Source organism: Hemicordylus capensis, chromosome 12, assembly GCF_027244095.1.
Source record: "Hemicordylus capensis ecotype Gifberg chromosome 12, rHemCap1.1.pri, whole genome shotgun sequence".
NCBI classification, from domain to species: Eukaryota; Metazoa; Chordata; class Lepidosauria; order Squamata; family Cordylidae; genus Hemicordylus; species Hemicordylus capensis.
Window position 1 is genome coordinate 6,565,540 of NC_069668.1, and position 20,464 is coordinate 6,586,003.

Sequence of the window (20,464 nt, forward strand, 5' to 3'; positions counted from 1 at the left end):
TGTCGGGCCCCAATTCCATCCTTCTCCTCTGAACTGAGCCATTCTCTGCTATAAGCCCTCTCTGCTCTGTACAGCGCCTGCCACACTGCTGAGACAAAACCACATTAAACTGTAACTACCTTCTGGTGCCGCGGAGGCTCGCAAGGGAGGTGACGGTGGGGGTGGGCTGGAAGGCTTCGGCCGGGCCGCGGGTGGCAGTGGAGGCCAGGCAAGGCGGCCTGAGGCAGGCCACTCACCGGGTACGGTGCTTCCTCTCTCTCTCTCCCTCTGCCAGGTGACACTGGAGTCTTCAAACTGCTGCTGCTGCTATGCGATCTTTGGGTCACCACAATGCCCAGGGAAGACTGAGCCACATGGATCTCCAATTACTTCCTCAAGATCATTGTGAGTAGCTGGCCTCCTGGACCTCCTTCAGAAGCTTCCCTTGAGCATGCACAGAGCACCCTTTCCCTTATTCAGGACCCAGATGGATAGGGTGCTTAGAAAAGAGGAGAGCTGGCCTTGTGGGAGCAAGCATGACTTGTCCCCTGAGCTAAGCAGGGCCCGCCCTCGTTGCATATGAATAGGAGACTAGAAGTGGGAGCACCATAAGATATTCCCCTCAGGGGATAATGGGGCCACTCTGGGAAGAGAGCAGAAGGTTCCAAGTTCCCTCCCTGGCAGCATCTCCAAGATAGGGCTGAGAGAGACTCCTGCCTGCAACCTTGGAGAAGCTGCTGCCAGTCTGGGTAGTCAATACTGAGCTAGATGGACCAATGGTCTGACTCAGTATATGGTAGCTTCCTATGTTCCTACAGCCAACCCTAGCACACAGGAAACTGAGGCAGTTGCCCCTGAGGACAGAGCCAGGAAAGAGGCCGTGGCCCCATAGAAGTCCTCCTGCACCAGCTCCACTGAAACAAATTTATTTCTATTTTATCGATCAAATTTGTATACTGCCCCAAACTTCTGTCTCTGGGCGGTTGTGCAAGAACAAACGGAAGCGGTGCAAGAAAATGGCAGCACTATTGCACAGCTCCTGGCAATTTCAGTGAGGTCTATGCAAGAGAACTACCTATTGAGTCACATCCTATGTTAAGGGCAAGCAAGAGAGTGGCGGCGATCATATCTCCAGCTTTAGGCCACAAAGCCACTCTGAGAACGCCCGCTGGAAACAAAGAGGGTGGGATATCCCTGGACTTCAACAACCATCTGAGCTCGTAAAGCTCCAGCAAAACACACACACACAAATCTCCCACCTCCCAGTCTCATTATATAATCCGTCACCGGTGTCAGCTTGGCCAGGGAGATCGCCTTGCCAGCTGGAGTGACCTTCTGCCCAATCCACCTGGCTTCATGCGACTGAATCACTCTCCCAAAATAGCCAGTGTAGGCAGTGGAATACCTCTGCGGTCCTGCTGGGGTCTCTGCTTGAAGCTGAAACTGGGCGGGGGGTGGGGGGGAAGCTACCCTTCTGTTCGCTCCTCCCCGCCAAAAGAAAATCAATACCAAGGAACGCCGGAGAAAGGCACAGCCCAAGTTCAGATAACACTGCTCTCTTGCTTAGAGTCCGCGAGCCAGGCTCCAAAGCACCAGTGCCATCCCAGAGGATGAATGCCCCGAGTGGTTTCTGGCAACGTCTCTTCCCCCCCCCCCGCAAGAAATGGCAGAGAGGTGACAGCACTGTCACACTTACAACTACTGGTGTGTGACCACCCCTTCTGGTCTTGTGGCAGCAAGCATGACTTGTCCCCTTAGCTAAGCAGGGTCCACCCTGGTTGCCTATGAAAGGGAGACTAGAAGTGTGAGCACTGGAAGATATTCCCCTTCAGGGGATAATGGAGCCACTCTGGGAAGAGCATCTAGGTTCCAAGTTCCCTCCCTGGCAGCCTCTCCAAGATCGGGCTGAGAGAGACTCCTGCCTGCAACCTTGGAGAAGCTGCTGCCAGTCTGCGAAGACAATACTGAGCTAGATAGACCAATGGTCTGACTCAGTACATGGCAGCTTCCTATGTCCCTAACTCTGCTCCCAAACAGAGCAAAACTGCCATCGTCTTTGCACAGGGGAAAGGGTTAGGTCAGGTTGGGTTAGAGCAAAAAGGATCAAATTTGCTGGACTCTCTCTGTGAGCTAAGGACGTAATCGCTCGCTCCGGGCGGAGCACGAATGCATCTAACCCAAACAGCGCGCGAAGGAAGAGGCAGAAGGGTAGCACGGCTCATCACGGGGACATAAGAGCAGCCCTGCTGGATCAGGCCCAAGGCTTATCTAGTCCAGCATCCGGTCTCCCACAGTGGCCCACCCAATGCCACTGGGTGCCTACAGGCAGGATTTGAGGGCATGCCCTCTCTCCTGCTGCAGTTGCTCCCCTGCAACTGGGATTGAGAGGCACCCTGCCTCTGAGCCTGGAGGTGGCCCATAGCCACCAGACTAGTAGCCACTGATAGACCTGTCCTCTGTGAATGTGTCCAAGCCCCTTTGAAAGCCATTCAAGCTGGTGGCCTTCACCACATCCCACGGCTAAGAATCCCATAGATACTAAGAATCCCACGGCTAAGAATCTCATCTTGCCACTACTGGCTATGAGAGTGGGGGACAGTCACATCTCTGGTGGCCCCCTGGAGATGTGGGGGGGAATGGGGGGGAGGGATAGGAGACACTCCCCCTCCCCATGCTTGGCACACAGCTGCACACACCTGCCCTTGTGGGGGGCACTGATCCTCTTGTGAAGGCCCACTTACCCTGATGGCGCTAGAAAAATAATCATGTTACCATTGAATTCTGCAGGATTCTAGTGATGGGGAAAGAAAGGAAAGGCAAGGAAATGGCCAGCGGAAGGAGCTATTTCCTCACCGCTTTCTAATCCTCTCTGTTACCTACCCGGATCACATGAGCTCTTTCTACAAATTCAGACAGACGCTGGCGGGTGGTCAGGGAAGGGAGGTAAACAAAGCTTTTTCCAGAAGACAGAAACAAAATTAAACCGAGCCCCCCCCGCCCCCGCCGGAGATTTCCAAAGACAAAGCAAACATCAAGGTTTTCGTTCCCCCCCATGAAAGCCCCTTTTATCCTCCCCAACGAGGGCTTGGATGGAGGACTGCAGACGGTTAGATTTGTCAAGGACCGGCAGGAGGCTAGGCCGGTCACCATGGCAACCCTGCCCACCAGAGGGTATCTCTCAACCCCTTCTTCAGAAAAAGAGGGAGTCAAGCGCTGAAGGGAAGGATGCTGCAATTTTTAAAATGAAATATGTATTTTTATCAAGGGCGAAAAAGAGCCGCTGTGCAAGGCCCAAGGATGAAATTCTGAGCATGACTTTGAAGTGGCCCCTCCGTCTCTCCCTTTTAAAAACTGGTTTTGAAAGAGAGAGAAAGTCAGCATGGGATGAGCGATAGAGGGTTTGAGGGCTGGGTGAGATGCTTAAAATCCCGGTGAAACCCAGAATTCTGGAGAGGGGGGCATGGCAACTCTAGCAAGGTAGAGTGGCTGGCCTCAGGTCAACCAGTATGACCTTCATAGCATAGCGAATATGCGAACCCAGCCCTCAAACCCTCTATCGCTCATCCCATGCTGACTTTCTCTCTCTTTCAAAACCAGTTTGATATATGGCAACCCTAGCACCTAGCCCATGGGTCACTGCAAAGATCAATGCAGCAGAGGATGATGGGGGTTCTAGTCCAACATTTGGGGACCCAAGTTTGAGAACCCCTGGGGAATGCACCTGGCTGAACATATTTTGGGTTGCTGTTTTGAGCTGTCATTGACAAGATGTGCAGTTTGGGATCTGAGGCTCCTCCTGATGTCTCAGGTTGAGGAAGTGGCCAGGAGTGCTTTTCATCAGCTTCGGCTGATATGCCAGTGACTTATATACTGTATATACTGGTAACCTCCAGGCTTGACTACTGCATTGCACTCTATGTGGGGCTGCCTTTGTACATTGTTTGGCTTTTCTTTTCTTTTTAAAAGGTGGAGGGAAATGAAGCCTCTAGCACTTATAGATGAAAAGATAGGATTGGAAGTGTGCAGCTAATGGCTAATCAAGAGGCAGAAGCTACAGAAACAGCCAAAGAGGATTTCTGGTGGCAAAACGCAGACTATACCATTTTATGTCAGGTGTGGAGGAGGCTTGTATGTTTGAATTTTCCCATCCGTACCCCCCGCACTCTAGAAATCTCCCTGCACAAAGAATAGTAGCATATTCTCCTTCACCTCGTAGTTTAATATGTGTGGGGGGTGCTCTCCCCCCTCAAAAGAGAAATTTCAAAAACAAAAAGAGATCTAAGAGGCCTGCGGCCCAGAGAGAGTTCCCAGACAGCACGCTTTACTGTGAGTTTGAAACCGCCCCAAAACACAGATGCAAAAAAAGTGACTTTTTTTACTCCGAATATAAATTGGGCTACACTCCAACGTGCAGTGAAAAACCCGAATCGTGTGCTCCCCGATAGCTCGCAGGTACTTCGGGGTATATTTAGCCAAAATGTGATATATTCGGTTGTGATATATTTGTGATATATCTGGCCGATAGACTCCATTCTGGAGGAGAGGCGAATTAAAAGCCAGGTGTGAAAAACTTCAGAGTGGTATGTTCAGATATAAAACCCTCCACCTGCTAGATCTACAAATCCACTTGCCACCTCACCGGTGGCAAATGCCCCCAGCCTTGCCCCCAGCCTTCAGGCGAAGAGGACACCCAGCACCACAGGAGAGGAGAGCTGGTCTTGTGGTAGCAAGCATGACTTTTCCCCATAGCTAAGCAGGGTCTGCCCTGGTTGCATCTGGATGGGAGAGTTGATGTGTGAGCACTGCAAGAGATTCCCTTCAGGGGATGAAGCCGCTCTGGGAAGAGCAGAAGGTTTCAGGTTCCCTCCCTGGCTTCTCTAAGATAGGGCTGAGAGAGATTCCTGCCTGCAACCTTGGAGAAGCCGCTGCCAGTCTGTGAAGACAATACTGAGCTAGATAGACCAATGGTCTGACTCAGTATATGGCTGTTTCCTATGTTCACACAAATCTCCTTCTCAGAGGTCTCATTCTGCCATTTTTGAGAAGTTAAGAAACAGCAGGAAACCTTTCTGAGCCTATGGGGAGGGCCCCTCCGTTTCTTACCCTCCCCATCTCCTAGCGCAAGTGACAGAAGATCCACTTGCCTCTGTCTATGTGCCAGAAAAATGACAGGAGGAAGGAGAGGGGATTGGTGTGGCCATCACCAATAATAGTTGGCTAGGGAGCTAAGCCTAAATTTGTGAATCTCTGGTCTAGGGAGCAGGGCCAAAAAAACAGGGAACTAAATGCACCAGGGTCTTTGTTGGGGCTTCTTTTTGCATGGGCAATCTCTTCCCACCCCACCATATGATGCAATCATCATCATCATCCATCCCCAAAACTTTGAGTTTTTTAACCAAGTTCCAGGATGTGTGGCAGTCCCAGGGTGTGCTGTGAGCTGGTCTTGTGGTTTCAAGCATGATTTGTCCCCTTAGCTAAGCAGGGTCCACCCTGGTTGCATATGAATGAGAGACTAGAAGTGTGAGCACTGGAAGATATTCCCCTCAGGGGATGGAGCCGCTCTGGGAAGAGCATCTAGGTTCCAAGTTCCTTCCCTGGCAGCATCTCCAAGAGATGGCTGAGAGAGATCCCTGCCTGCAACCTTGGAGAAGCGCTGCCAGTCTGTGAAGACAATCCTGAGCGATATGCACCAAGCGTCTGACTCAGTATATGGCCGTTTCCAATGTTCCTGAGCCACCTTACCTTCAGCACAAAGGTGTTGTCCTTGTCTGGCATCTCCAAGGGCATGGTCGTCCGCACCTCAATAATGGCCGAGAGGGGGATACTGACCTTCGCTCTGGAAGCCTGAAGGCGAGAGAGAGAGAGAGAGAGAGAGAGAGAGAGAGAGAGAGAGAGAGAGAGAGAGAGAATTAGAATAGGCAGCTTTGAGAAGGAACATTTTCCTCAGGAGGCATCTGTGGGAAGGCAACGCTTTCACCAGCCAGCGCCATTATTAAAAATATGATTTCCATCTTGCTCCCCAGTAACGCTGAGATCTTTTAATTAAAAGCAGAGTGTCCCGGGGGGGAGATGGCAGGAAGATAATACATTTCACTGCTGTAGTTCCCCCCCCACACACACACACACTTCTATCCTAGCTCCAGAAACAACATTGATTCTCTTGTTTCCAAAGCCTTTTTGTTTTTTTAAAGGTCTCTGTCCGTTTAAGCAGAATTAAAATTTTAACATCTCCAGTTCAGAAGATAAAAAACAGTAAGCATTCACAAATTGCTAAGGAAGGGTAACAAAAGTGCGAGAGAATGAGAGGAACATGTGACAGAAAAGATAGGCAGGCATGCTAAAAACTCTTGTTTTTAAATTTTATTGTGAGCCGCCTTGGGATTTTCTTAATGAAAGGCAGCGGTATAAATTTAACAATAAAAAATAAAAAAGGTGCAGGAAGCCACGGAAGCCCTCCTCCAGAAACAGATGGGACAGGTGCGCAGTATTCCCTCTAAGGCATGCACATATGCACGTGCTCACAAGTTTGTTGATGTTCGCTCAGTTCATTTTAGATCCCGCTCAGGTTGAATCAGGAAGGCCCCACTCTGAATGCAGGTGCGCGCACAGTGCCTTGATACTGCCACCCAGAACAAAACTCATTCCGCACACAGATGAAAAAAAGAATTAAAGATTACACAGGGTGCAAGTACTCTAGTGCTGTTCCCAGTCAGTTTGACAGGGCCAATTTCAGGAGAATTTCTGGTGGGTTATGCTCATGAATTGGAAGAGAAACTTTAACTTTTCATAATAAGAGTGTTAACAAATTAAGGTATGTAGGATCCAGGTTCAGGACATACATTTCAGCCTCGGAATCTATTTCCGGCAGGACATATTATTAACACAAATACCCACTAACCCTCATGTATTTTATGTGGTACTCCCAGTTGTATCACTACTCATGATACAGCTGAAGCCGGTATTGGGAGAGAGCTGGTCTTGTGGGAGCCAGCATGACTTGTCCCGTGAGCTAAGCAGGGTCCACCCTGGCTGCATATGAAAGGGAGACTAGAAGTGTGAGCACTGGAAGAGATTCCCACTCTGGGAAGAGCATCTAGGTTCCAAGTTCCCTCCCTGGCAGCATCTCCAAGATAGGGCTGAGAGAGATTCCTGCCTGCAACCTTGGAGAAGCCGCTGCCAGTCTGTGTACAGCAGCTTCCTATGTTCCTAATTTGATGTTTATTTAAGGAGAGGAGAGCTGGTCTTGTGGCAGCAAGCATGACCTGTCCCCTTAGCTAAGCAGAGTCTGCCCTGGCTATATATGAATGGGAGACTAGAAGTGTGAGCACTGTAAGATATTCCCCTCTGGGGATAATGGGGCCACTCTGGGAAGAGCAGAAGGTTCCCAGTTCCCTCCCTGGCAGCATCTCCAAGAGAGGACTGAGAGAGATTCCTGCCTGCAACCTTGGAGGAGCCGCTGCCAGATCTGAACCCAAAAACTGCTTTAGAGTGGTTTATTTTAGTGAACAAGCCCAAAGTATCCTGGTTGCCTTGAAGCTTGAACCCAAAGTATCCTGGTTGCCTTGAATTGTAACCCCCGACCCAAAGCGTGGTAACTGGTTCAAAATAAGTGGTTTGATAATCAAGCACTCCATTTGCACTTGTGGGATTGAAAAATTAATAATAATTAAAAAAAATTTAGCCTCCCCATAACAAATTTTTTTCTGGACGGCTCACAACACAAAACATCCAAAATTCTACTTTCCTGGTTTTTATCTCATTGCCAGTATTTTTTTTGCAAAAACTTCTTTCTAAAAATTCAAAAACAAACAATTTAACAGAAGATAAATATTTCTTTTCACATGAAATAGCACGGTACTCATTTTATAGTGGCAATGTGGACAAAGTAGTTTGATATTATTCGGCATGCAACAGATCTAAACCAGTTCGAAACAGATTCAGAGTGTCTGAACTGGTGGTAACGAGACCTCTTCTTCACATTAGCATCTGAACTGGAACTGGATCGTAGAGTTAAGGTGAACCTGAAAGGAACCCAGACATTTAAAATGTTTTGATTCCCTGGTGTCCACCTCTCACGTGAGTAATCTCAGAGGGCATTCCTACATTTCAGGGATTAGGGGAAACACACAAAAAAGGCGGCATTTCTGGACTCAAATTAAGTTCAGCAGGTCTGTTTGAATAAACACAGGCTCCCAGCTCCTTGGGAGAAAGGTTAGGAGGGAGTAAATGGAAAAACGGTCTCTCCCTTGTTTGACGACACACAGAGTGCAGGCACCATACAAGGATAGCACCAGAACGGGACTTTCCAGACACCCGCATCTGGTACATGCATGTTGAATTTGCGTCAGCTTCGTTTTCAAGCCACTGCGGAGCAAGGCCAAGTTCCGTCTAAGATGCTGACGGCCCTCCTCCAAGCTTATCTTAACCCCACTCAAAGCCCCCGTAGGTTTCACACGCAGCTGTCACAACAGCTGGCCTAGCAAGAGTCTCAACAGAGTTAAGGCTCCAAGAGGAAAACACAAGCCACAATCAGCGGCCGAAGAGCACTGTGGTTGGCTCGGTTTGTCTGCACCCGGGGCGGCTGGTAGGCCACAATTCCGCAGCAGCAGTGGGGCGGGGCGGGGGGGGGGAGAAAACACACAAAACAGACTGTCTTATTTGGTAGAGAAGCCAGCTTGAAGGGAATCTCAGGGCAGCCAAAAACAAACCACTTCCACACTCGGAGGTCGCCGGTTCCAGATGTGGCAAAGGCCGCTGTGGTCAGACACATTCGTGGCCGAGAGAGTGCAACAGAACCTCCACAGGCAGATGCAGTCTACCTTTGAAAACCAGTTACTGGAGAGCAACAGTGAGAAGGAGAGCTGTTGTGGTGGTAGCCCACATGAATTGCCCCCTTTGCTAAACAGGGTCTGCCTTGGCTTGCATTTGGATGGGTGACGACATGGGAGTGCTGTAAGATATTCCTCCGGGGGAGGGGGAGGGGGCCACGGCTCAGAGGAAGAGCTTCTGCTTGGCATGCAGAAGGTCCCAGGTTCAATCCCTGGCAGGACTGGACAAGACCTTTGTCAAAATCCCTGGAGAGCTGCAGCCAGTCAGCGGATAATACTGAGCTAAGGGTCTGACACAGTAGAAGGCAGCTTCCTATGTAACATGAGAGGAAGGACTGCAGCTTAGTGGGAGAGCATTGGCCTGTATGCAGAAGGTCCCAGGTTCAATCCTGGCAGCCTCTCTAGGTAGGGCCGGGAGAGACTCCTGCCTGAAACCTCAGACACACTGCTGCCAGACAGAGTAGGCTGACCATAGAGGACGTCAGTGGAGAAGCACGTTCAAAGGGAGGGGGAGACAGATATCCTGGTCCCAAACCATTCAAAGCTGGGGTTCTCCAACACTTGGGGACCCAGGTTGGAGGACCGCTAGTTTAGTGCAGAGGTCAGAGTGTTGGACTAGGACCGAGGAGACCTGAGTTCAAATCTCGAGGTCATGAAGCTCCCTGCGTGACTCTGGAGTAGAAATGGGAAGGCCTTTTAAAAAAAAAAAGAATAGAAACATTCAGGAAAAAATATTGTTCACTTTTTCCTTCCTCCCCCAAAATTTCCCCCCCAGGGTTTTTTTTTGGGGGGGGGGATAAAAAATAGGGGGATCAAGTTTTCCCTCTCCCCCTGTCCCCCCACCACCGTAGGCCTTCAAATCTCTACTCTGGGTCAATCACTTCTATATCAGCCTAACCTACCTCACAGAATTGTTGTGAGGATTGTTGTGACCCTTTGAACTGGGCTTGGAAACACAAGGGCATCCCATATATAGATGCCTTAGGATGAATGCAACATACGAAATGTTGAAATTCTGTGCAATGTCTCTATATAAATATTATAACTACGGCTGCCACCCCATGAATTTTTTTTTTAAGAGATATAAATTTTAGTTGTTTAACTGATCAAGTTTGCAAATTGGTAAACATCAAATTGGTGTTCAGCATACTCTGTTTTTAAGGATACACTTCCGTGTTGCATATGGTACCCTCTGATTTCTTCTTCTGAGAAATGTCTCAGAAGAGGCATTCCTGTCTTTGGACAGACAAGTGGGAATGCCTCTCTTCTGAAACATGTATGCATCATAGCTGAATGTTTTCAGAAGAGGCATTCCCTCCTGTGGGAGATAAACAAGGTAATGCCTCTTTTACAATGGAGCTTCCCATTGGCAGCTTTGACTTCTGTTAAGATAATTAAAAAGACCTGCTGTCCAATCAATCATTATGAGCGGATTAAAAGGGTTTGATTTTTTTTTTTAACACATACATCACAGCCCTAATTCAAATACACAACTACTTATATCCAGCATGGTCCAGTGTTGCAGATTCTTGCTGCTAGAGCGAGCCGAATGGCCTGCACTGCATTGTGGTATATCGCACCTCTTTTCCCAAGCCACAGCACAGACATCCAGGAAAAGAGAGGGGGCAGTTTCTAGCCATACAGAACAGAACAATTGTGGGACAGGATGCCAACTGAAATGAAGCTTTAGAAAGGGAGGCATTAACAAGTGGCTCAGACTGAATGATCAATCGCTTCCCAAGCTTTTTAAAGAGACCCGTTGATTTAGAGGGAAACACAAGATGTGGAAAAACAAGACAGGAAAGGATTGAAACAAAACACACAGACAAACCCCAGCAGGAGGCTGAGAATATCTTTGCTTTTTGTATGCAGGCTTTTGGGGCAAGACAAAAGGAGGGAGCTTTCACAGCTTCAATGCACTTAAATGAGCCTTAAATGAGCCGGAACTTGATGGCAGAACACATACTTTGCATGTTGAAGGTCCCAGGTTCAATCCCTACCTGAAACCTTTACATAGGAAGCGGCCATATACCAGAGTCAGACCATTGGTCCATCTAGCTCAGTATTGTCTACACTAGGCCTGCTCCACCTAGGCCCGCCCCACCAGCTGTTTTTGGACTACAGCTCCCATAATCCCCAGACACAGTGGCCAATAGCCAGGGATTATGGGAATTGTAGGCCAATATCCGCAGGATAGGGGTGTGTCCGAACCGGTCCGGAGGCCATTCTAAAGAATGGCCGAACTGCCGGACCGGTTCGGGACCGGGCTGGTTCGGGTCCGGGTGGGGGGTATTTCTTTAAGGGCGGGAGGGCTTGCTTACCCCTCCCGCCTCTGCCCCCACCAGAGGCCGTATTTAACAGAGTAACGGGGGCGCTGGAAACCAGCCGCCTCCGCCGCCCCCCCCGCCCCGAGCGGATTAGAGGAACTACCACTGCGGCCGCTGTCGCCCGCCCGCCAGCCCTCCCTCCCAGCTGCCCCCCCCGCCCGCCCAAGTCCTCACCCGATGGCTGCTTTAACCAAAGAGAGGAGCTCACGAACAGAGCTCCTCTCGCTTTGAAATCCTGCAGGCGAGTGAAGGAGGCAGGCTTTGCGCGCGCATGCGCGCACCGCAAAGCACGCCGATCGCCGGAGGCCCGGTCTACCCGCCGGGAAAAGGCCAGGTAGACCGGGCCTCCGGCGATCGGTGTGCTTTGCGGTGCGCGCATGCGCGCGCGCGCGCAAAGCCTGCCTCCTTCACTCGCCTGCAGGATTTCAAAGCGAGAGGAGCTCTGTTCGTGAGCTCCTCTCTTTGGTTAAAGCAGCCATCGGGTGAGGACTCGGGCGGGCGGGCGGGGGGGCAGCTGGGAGGGAGGGCTGGCGGGCGGGCGACAGTGGCGGCAGTGGTAGTTCCTCTAATCTGCTCGGGGCGGGGGGGCGGCGGAGGCGGCTGGTTTCCAGCGCCCCTGTTACTCTGTTAAATACGGCCTCTGGTGGGGGCAAAGAGGCGGGAGGGGTAAGCAAGCCCTCCCACCCTAAAAGGAAGGCCCCCCTTCGGTGCTTGTCCGGACTGCTCCGGACCGTGCACATCCCTACTGCAGGAGGGCCAAAGTTGAGAAGCCCTGGTCTACACAGACTGGCAGCGGCTTCTCCAAGGTTGCAGGCAGGAGTCTCTCTCCAGTGTTGCCCACTAACAGATATTCTAAGATGTTGTCGACTACAACTCCCATAATCCCCAAGCAAAAGCCAATGTAGCTGAGGAGTTGTAGTCAACCACATCTGGGAATCCCTGTTAGAAGGAACACTGCTCTCAGCCCTGTTGTAAAGATGCTAGGGAAGGAACTGCAAGCATGCAGTTGGTCTTCCCAGAGCGGCTCCATCCTCTAAGTGGAATATCTTCCAGTGCTCACACATCAAGTCTCCCATTCATAAGCAACCAGGGCGGACCCTGCTTAGCAAAGGGGACAAGTCATGCTTGCCACCACAAGACCGGCTCTCCTCCTCCCTTTAAGGGTTCCTGCCAGTCAGTGTAGACAATACTAAGCTAGACGGACCAATGATCTAACTCTGCAGACGGCCACTTCCCACAAACTTAGGTCAAGGGAAGGTGGAAAACTCTGCAATGCAGACCCATAAGCCCTATTCAAATGTGATGCTCAAAGCGCCCACTACCTATGCACGGCGCATGCTTGCAGAGTTATTAACACATTGCGTTCAATAGTACACTCCTTATCTGTATGCTGCATTCAAGGGGTTCCTGTGCCCAGGTTCACCACCAACCCCCCTGGTTGTGAGCCATCTTTCAGCCATCCTCTTTTCCCTGCGGCTTGAGAAAAACAAAAAGGCTAATTATCTCGTAAGACTCGACACCGCTCAGGTCTACCCTGGGCTATTTTTGGACACGGCTGACATCCGGAGTAGAGACATTACAAAGCAGCTGGGGACAGCCAGCATCGATCCAACTCTCATTAACTTTTCAGCTCGCCAAGAGGAAGCTGCCAATTATTGCAGCTGGGGAAGACGGGAGTTGTAATTCACCGACAGTTGGAGTGGGGAGGTTGCCTACTCCCGATTTAGACACTTGGTTCCTCTAAAGCTACAAAGAAATTGGTGTTGCCCAGTACAAAGCACCTAATGAAAAACCAGCAGAACATAGGAACATAGGAAGCTGCCATATACTGAGTCAGACCATTGGTCTATCTAGCTCAGTATTGTCTTCACAGACTGGCAGTGGCTCCTCCAAGGTTGCAGGCAGGAGACTCTCTCAGCCCTATCTTGGAGATGCTGCCAGGGAGGGAACTTGGAACCTTCTGCTCTTCACAGAGCGGCTCCATCCCCTGAGGGAAATATCTTACAGAGCTCACACTTCTAGTCTCCCATTCATATGCAACCAGGGCTGACCCTGCTTATCTTAGGGGATGTCATGCTTGCTACCACAAGACCAGCTCTCAACGCACAAGGGGAGAATTTTAGATACGGAGAACCTTACCTTTGGAGGAACGTAGAACTCCAGGAGGAACCGTTCCCCCTCCATCTTCACCGCCTTCCGCAGCAACAGGCGGCATTTTTGCCACTGAGAGCTGCCCACACAGTTTGTATCATCGGCGACCATGTAGCGGAGGGTGCCTTCTCTCTGAATGTTCAGCAGCTCCGCTTTGGAAGACTGGCCCTTCGAAAGACGGAGCTTGTGAGTCCATTTCTCCCTGGAATCACTGTGCGGCTCCTTGATCCCGGGGGGACAGTATTCCCTGTCAGACCGCCTGCCCTGCAGGGCGTCCGTGCCTGGCTCTGGAGAGGACCTCCTGTTCCACATCTCCTTCATGCTGTCCACCACACACAAGCTCATGTTCCTCAGGGAGAAGCCCTTCTTGAATTTCGGCTTTGAGGTGGCATGGACAGAGACATCCTCCGAGCTCCGGGACTGGCCGTAGGAGGAGACTTTTCGTGCCTGGACCTGCTGCGATTGGCTCAGGTACCTGCCCGAGGGCACCGGATGGTTCATGCTGTCCAGAGACTCCGACGAGGTCTGCTCTTTCCGCGGCAAGAGATCCTGGCCGTAGGGCATGTGGCAGTTTTGCAGCCCGACGAACGGCACAATGTTGTATTTGGTGGGGGAGTCGGAGACGAAGACCCTGCTGAAGGTGTCCAAGAATTTGGCCACGAAATGATGCGAGAAGGATGTCTCCGCCCCGGGGGTGTCGTAGTGAGGGTTCTCCTTCAGGAACTGGCAGAACTTCTGGGCAAAGTCCACCGCGGCGGCCTGTGCGTGGAGCTCACAGAATTCCCTCCAGTCGGGAAGCTGGGAGGGAGGTTCTTGGCAGAAGGCGTCACCATTCATGACTGCTCCATTCCACCTACCGGCAAACTGCCGAAAGGGCAAGAGAGAAACAGTGAGGGGCAATTCCACATCTCAGCCAGTCACTTACCTGGATGACAAAATGGGCCAAAGGTCTGACTCAGTAAAAGGCAGCATCCTATGCTCCTAAGGACCACTTATCTGTTCCGATGTGGCACACAAGCAAATCATTTGGAAGGAGAGGGATCCCCACCACCACCACCACCGAAAGCCAGCCTATCATCCCACCTGACTCTCAGACTTCTGAAGATGCTCCAGGCTGACCGGGCCACTGCGACCTTGCTTTTTAACAAGTTAAATTAAATTAAACCAGTGTTGCCAATCCTGCTCTCCTTAGGAGGTGAGTCAAGTCAGCTAGGCTGGAGAGACTCCAGAAAGAGGAGGCGGTTTGCGGGCGCCGCTAATGGGCTAGAACCACTTTGTCGGAGAAGAGGGTAGCCGGATCGGATCAGTTTGAAGGCCTCAGCGACAAAACACACAGAGAAACCCCAAATGCTTTGTTACGGCTTGGATGCCCTTTGGAAGCCCAGGTGGCTGAAAGACACGAGATTTTAAGAGCAACAAACGCGTTCTACAGACCCGCTTCTCCCATCCAGTTACATCCTGTCCGGTTAGATAATCTCAGATGGCCCTCTTGTCGGTCCCCGATTTCCGAGAGGTTCGGGGCTCTCGGACCCGTGAAAGGGCCTTTTCGGTTGCTGCCCCACTTCTTTGGAACTCTCTTCCCCTCCAGATTCATTTAGCCCCTTCCTTAACTGATCTTCAAATCTCTATTGAAGACTTTCCTTTTTCGCCAGGCTTTTGCCCTGTAGTTTATCTATTTGTTTTTGTTTTTCGTTACGTTACTTTAGTTTTTAATTTAGAATGTAATCTTTAATGTCGCCTTGTTTGCATGCTTTTGTGCAGCGCCCAGTCTTCATAGTGGGCGGTATAGTAAATGTTTCAAATAAATAAATAAATAAATGACTCTGAGCAGGCCTCGGGGTGTGACCCGACAGCCGGCTTCCCAAAACCAAGTCCTCTTTTGCTGCTCAGCAGTTTCGAATGCCACCCACCATGTTACTCAGAAAGGAAATGAGTCCCAGTAAACCACAAGTCTCCGGCACTTCTGTGAGTCTGGTGGTACCTCAGGGCTTCCTCATTTACAAGCAGCAAAAAGGGCACATCAAGAGTAAAGGGTGGGGCAAGATGGGGAAGAGGGACCAAGGGCTTCTACAAAAGGTCTGCAAACTTTCCAAACCACCCCAGCAACCACAGGGCTTGGAAAATGGCAAGCAGAAAGGCTGCCGCACCCACGGCAATCCTACCTGCTGCGACCATTATAACACTGTCGCAGAGAGCGGCACTGATGAGACCGTTAGGAACACAAGAAGCTGCCTTCTGAGTCAGGCCACTGGCCCATCTAGCTCAGTATTGTCTACACTGACTAGCAACAGCTTTCTTCAAGGTTGCAGGCAGGAGACAGGAGTCTCTCCCACTCTTACCTGGAGATGCTGCCCGGGACTGATCCTGGAGCTTTCTGCATGCAAGCATGCAACTGCTCTTCCACTGAGCTATGGCTAAGGAGGATCTTGTAGCAGACAGCAGCCACATGTAGTCACCCATCCAAATGCAAACCAGGGCAGACCCTGCTTAGCAGAGTGGACAATCCAAGCTTGCTGCCACAAGAACAGGTAAATGACCTCAAAACATAGTACATATGCTGGTAACCTCCAGGCTTGACTACTTACATGCACTCTACTTGGGGCTGCTTTTGTACATCGTCCAGAAACTACAACTGGAACAGAATGAGGCAGTCAGGTTGGTCTCTGGGACAACCCGAAGGGTCCACGTAACACCAATTTTTAAAGAACTGCACTGGCTGCCGATGCTTCCAAGCGAAATACAAAGTGCTGGGAACTTCAAAATACGAAATACAAAGTGCCTATAAAACCCTAAACGGCTTAGGTCCAGGGTACTTAAGAGAGTGCCTCTATTGTCATGAACCCTGATGCCTATTAGATCATCTGGGGAGGCCCAGGTATGGTTGCCACCGGCTGGTCTGCTGGCAACTCAGGGCTGCCCCAGGGCTTTGGAATGCACTCCCTGTCAAAGTAAGAGCTGCTCCATCTCAGACTGCTTTTGAAAAGATCCTTAAGACACACAGTGGCGCAGTGGGGAAATGCTTGACTAACAAGCAGAAGGTTGCCAGTTCAAATCCCCGATGGTACTATATCGTGCAGCAGCGATATCAGAAGATGCTGAAAGGCATCATCTCATACTGCGCGGGAGGAGGCAATGGTCAACCCCTCCTGGATTCTACCAAAGGAAAACCGCACAGCTCTGTGGGTGCCAGGAGTCGACAATGACTCGGAGGCACATTTTACCTTGACCTTTAAGACAACACCTGTTTTCTCAGGCGTTTAATTTAAACTAATTTTAAACTTTTTAATGGTTTTATTCTGAAAGTGTTTTAACTTTGATTATGTACACTGCCTATCTGGCAGGATATAAATATGACAAATTAAAAGGGAAGAAAAAGGGAAGAAAAATCTCCTCCTACAAAGGGTAGCTGTTTTGTGCAGTGTTCTCAATCTAGAGAATCTCTCATGCAGTTAATCACTGATTGCCTGCTACAGAATCAGACAATTGGCTCATCTAGCTCAGTATCCCAGGGCTTTGGAATATGCTCCCTGCTGAAATAAGAGCATCTTCTTCTCTGTTTGTTTTCAGGAAGACCCTCAAGACTCTCCCGTTCTCACAAGCTTTTAATTAGAATTTTAATAATTAGTTTTATATTGTTTCTATCATGTTTTGTGTATTTTAAACTGTAATTTTTAATGTTGGGATTTGTACACCACCTAGAGATTTACATATCAGGCAGTTTAAAAATATGACAAATAAATAAATAAATAAATAAATAGGTAGATATTTATCTGTCATATTTCTGTCAATATTTATTTATTTATCTGACATATTTTTATACCGCCCCAAACTTACATCTCTGGGCGGTATCTATTGTCCACATTGATTGGCAGAGTTTTGATTGACAAGCTCTCAGGCAGGAGTCTTTCCCAACCCTACTTGGAGATACCAGGGATTGAACTTGGGACCATCTGCATGCAAACCTGATGCTCTACAAGTGAGCTATGGCCCCATCCCCTGTATTAGGACAGGTGGGATCCTATTGGTCCCTTTTAATCACCGGACTCCCGATGTGCTAGAAGCTGCAATACCATTCTCTGTCCATCTGCAGCAGCGGCGCTACAGACTAGTAACAGAGCAGCTCCCTCATCTGGAAAGCTAGCAGAAGCACAAACTCACTGATTCAATGGACTGAGTTTTTATGTATTGTTTACGGTGCTTGTTCTTTGTATGGGTTCGTGGTTTTATTGGGGTGAGAGGAGTTTTAACTAATTGCCATGATTTATACAAGGATCTGCTGCAGTGTATATACTTTCACGAAACCACTGTGTTGCAATGAAACACACACTGATGGTTACCAACTGATAAGAGGGCAATGCAGTGCCCAGTCACCACAGCAAGACAAACTGATAACACCAACATCTTTTAGTGATTTTTTTTTAATAGTGCCTTTTTAGTTCCACAGGCTTAATAAAAGAGGGCAGACCGTTTCGAGCATTCAGCCGTCCTTGCCAATAAAAGATTTCATTAGAAAGGCCTCTTGAGTATTCCAAGATGTGACATGGATAAATAATGCATAGCACACAAAATTCACATTAGTACTGTGTCAGTTATTCAAGGCCTAGCTGAGAAGTGGGTTCCCCTACTCACAAGTCTGGTACTAGGGAAGGTATCCAAGAAGGGATTACTGTATACCCAAGGTGGACAGAAGGTGAAGTGGAACTCCTAGGACAGGGTTCCCCACCTGTGCCACTCCAGGTGTTGCTGAACTACAACTCCCATCATCCCCAGCTACAATTTATTCTGGCTGAGGAAGATGGTACTAGGTTATAGTTCAGCAACATAAAGGATGTGCAAAAAATTCAAATTAATTCAACTAAAATCTGCTTGCACAGAATGGGATTCATTCGAATCGATTTGAATTTGCCAGAACTCAAATCAAATTCGAATGAATTCAATTCAAGTTCAGGTTAATCCAAATCGATTCAGACAAATCCCATTCTATGCAAGCAGATTCCAGTCGAATTCAAATCGATTCGGCTGAGATTTTTGCACATCCCTAAGCAACATCTAGAGTACCACAGGTTGGGAACCCCTTTCCTAGTAGATCTCGGGAGGATTTTGCAGTAGATCACCCAGGCTTTCTGACTAGCCACTAGGCAGTTCATACAATCATCATTAGGGTAGGAGAAGCCTCCTATCCTAATTCGGGAACTGGGCACGCTCCCAATTTTCAATTGTGTGTTAGATAAGAATAAGGTCATGGTGGGCAGCTTGATCACCAGTCAAGCTCCAGCTGCGCAGGACGTGCGCCTTACCCAGATTCCCTCCCCAGGGAAAATCATCCTACCCAGCTGGGGCTTGACTGATGATCAGGATCCCTCTCTCGGCCTTATTTTTATCTAACATGCAATCAAAAATCATGAGGGTGCCCAGTTCCCAAGACTCTTCCTGGCCCAAGTGAACTGCCCTATGGTTTAACAACAGTCACCGTGACAAAATCTCTCTTCTAAATTACACTGTTGAAGTGAAGAAAGCTTGGGCAGAACCAGAATTAGATTTCCATGTGAAAGGACTGTGAGCTCAGTTCTGGGGCGGACAAATTCCTTGGCTAAGCATCTGCTCACATGCATTCTGTTCTTTAATCCCAAGCCTGGGGTCTGCAAACTGCTTGTTTATACCTCATGTACAGAGGTGAGATTCTCTGTGCATGGCCAGGATCAATTCCTGGACTCATAAGGCACACATTGCTTGGCATCTATGCAGCATCATCAAAGCACACGGTACATTTCCGAGTTTTATAAGCTCCAGGAGCCAGGTTTTTGCCCCCCAAAGAGCTCGCAATCACAATCCTTCATTTCTACTCCCACGGGTGCAGAATTCTGTGGCGGCATTCCGAAATCGGGACATCCTGACGGAATTCAACTAGAACAGGACCAAAAAAGGGACGCTAGAGTCGCCAAACTCTGGGAATCTGCTCAAGAGTTTCCGAGGTAGCAGAGCAGACTATACCAGCCTCAGACTGCAGGTGGGAGGTATCACTTTGGAATGGTTGGAACTTCATGAAATTAATAAAACTAGTATATTGGGGAAAATGAATCTAGCCTAGCTTCTAAATCAGGTTTTCTAGGTGAAGTGAATTTTTAGAAGGAGAGGATTTTTGTTTGTTTGTTTGTTTGTTTGTTAATGTGTTGCCCAACCTACAGGCCGAAATGGCGCAGACTGTTCCAAGCATCTCATTCTCCTGCATGTATGGTCCAGGAATTCTAGGCTCACCACTTTATGCTCTAGCCTAGGGCAATAATAATCCACCCTGACATCTGTGGGTTGGGCTGTGCACTCTGACCCCCTCCACCCCATTCCAGTGTGAAACTCGAGTGTTAAAATGAAAAAATTCTTTCAAGCGTCCTCTCAGGGTCCCTGCATAAAGACCTCCAGAAACCTTGCTAGTGTAACAGCAAAGATGCCCAGTGTCAGCATTGGAAAAGGGCTTCTGCTCTGACCAGGGATAACCTTTCAAGCTGACAGGGCAGAAAACTCACACAACCCAGGCACGAGAGCCCACAGGACAGAAGCCGAGGCTGGAGGGTGCAGGAGGAGGAAGGAGCTGCAAAGAGGTCCAGCGGAACGGTGGGATTCAGAGCCGCAGTGACGGTTTTGCTGGCGCCAGCAAGAGCTGTGCCCAGGGAAGGGGTCTCTCTGCACCTCCTATCTGGCTCCGTCATACAGATGTGGAGGTCTTCTGACAGCTTGCCCAGAGGCATCTAGGCAGCTTTGTAAAGCAGAGCCAAGCCTCCCTGCAGGAATCGTGTTAAAATACACTTTCCCAGGATGCAGCCACAGATGGGGAATCCGTTGGGCATTTGGATTTCATCGCATTCCAGGGGTGCTGCCAGTTGACAATAATTCAGCCCCATCAAGGTTTTTTAAATGGTGTTTCCGGGACTGCTCAGAAGCCCTTGAAAGGTCCCTCAACGACATCTGGTATTCAGAGGTACACTGCCACTGTACACAGACAGAGCAACAACCCCGCAGACTGTTTATTCCCACCATCTAGTGTGCTGAGATATACTGCCTCTGATCATGGAGGTTCCATGGCTAGTAGCCATTGTATAATACCTCTCCATCAATGTATCCATAAGAACCTGATCTGCCCTTCCCTTCACCCCCGATACCGCTACCATCTCTCCCCCTTCCACT

General features: G+C 49.4%; 1 protein-coding gene across 4 annotated transcripts in view; it reads right to left on the reverse strand.

Annotated features, from left to right (window-relative positions):
• SH2B2 (SH2B adaptor protein 2) overlaps positions 1–20,464 on the reverse strand; it is a 107,816-nt gene that overhangs the window by 33,130 nt on the left and 54,222 nt on the right. For all 4 annotated transcript variants that reach the window (XM_053275065.1, XM_053275069.1, XM_053275067.1 and 1 more), the window contains 2 exons: positions 13,274–14,149; positions 5,722–5,823 (listed from right to left, as the gene is read on the reverse strand). In XM_053275065.1, the coding sequence (XP_053131040.1) occupies positions 5,722–5,823; positions 13,274–14,149 (978 nt within the window). The remainder of the gene's footprint in view (positions 1–5,721; positions 5,824–13,273; positions 14,150–20,464) is intronic.